Source organism: Crocodylus porosus, unplaced genomic scaffold, assembly GCF_001723895.1.
Source record: "Crocodylus porosus isolate Cpor-Errol unplaced genomic scaffold, CroPor_comp1, whole genome shotgun sequence".
NCBI classification, from domain to species: Eukaryota; Metazoa; Chordata; order Crocodylia; family Crocodylidae; genus Crocodylus; species Crocodylus porosus.
The window spans coordinates 95578591-95579409 of record NW_017728906.1 but is presented as its reverse complement, the minus strand read 5'-3'; the positions used below and the strand labels follow the sequence as shown (position 1 = coordinate 95579409).

At 75.3% G+C, this 819-nt stretch overlaps 1 protein-coding gene across 2 annotated transcripts in view; it reads left to right on the top strand.

The window, feature by feature from the left end:
- Positions 1–274: 274 nt before the first annotated feature.
- The window catches only part of NAXD (NAD(P)HX dehydratase), a 58749-nt gene continuing 58204 nt past the window's right edge, over positions 275–819 (top strand). The window contains exon 1 of one of the 2 annotated variants that reach the window (XM_019529662.1): positions 275–372. In XM_019529662.1, the coding sequence (XP_019385207.1) occupies positions 330–372 (43 nt within the window). In that variant the 5' untranslated portion in view covers positions 275–329. The other variant, XM_019529661.1, reaches the window with a different exon arrangement.

The following is an 819-nucleotide window of genomic DNA, read 5'->3' as shown; positions in this document are numbered from 1 at the left end:
CTGGCGGGCAGCTCTGCTTCTGCCCCGGGGGTCACCAGCATGGGGAAGGGGGAGAGGGGGCACCAGCAGGGCCAGGGGGGTGTGGGTCGGGACAGGCCATGGGTCCTGGTAGGAAACAGGTTGAATCGGAGGCAGCGCTCCAGAGGACGGGGAAAGGGGCCCACGTCCTCCTTAGGCCGGCGAGGGAAGCTTGCCCCCGCGCGGCTGGCTGCCTGCCCCCTGACCCCGCAGCGCCTCCCCGGGCTCCGCCAGCCGGGAGCCCGCGGCCTCCCTTCCCTTCGCTTCTCCTCCCCTCCCCTCTCGGCGCTGCGGAGCCGGAAGCCGCGCGGATGAGCGGAGCCAGGCGCTGGGCCAGCCCCGCTTGGCGGCGAGGTAAGGCCGGGCCGGGCCATGTGGGGCCGGGGCACTTGGGGCGCCTGTGCTCTGCTTTCGGCCGCAGCGGCCGCCCTTTGGCTGCACGGGGCCACAGGTACCGTACAGAGGCCGCGCGAGCTTGCTCGGGGAGGACGGGTTTCCCCTCCTGCGGCTCAGGACCAGGGAGAGGGGCCAGCCCCGCACTAGCTTTCCGCCCCGGGCAGTGGCTCATCTCCGTGGCGCCGCAATGGGCGCCAGCCTTGGGACAGCGGTGGGGGGGCCGCGTCCTACCCCTGGGCTGAGGGGCCACGCCTTCCCCACCTGCCCCCCGGCCTGGGGCCTGGGCGGGGGCGGCGGAGCCTCCTGGCCCTGAGGGGTGGGGTGAGGAGGCGCTGGCGGGCGCCGCGTTGGTGGCGCTCGCCGGGGCGTGCGGGAGGTGGCGCCGTGAGGCGGGCGGAGCTTGAG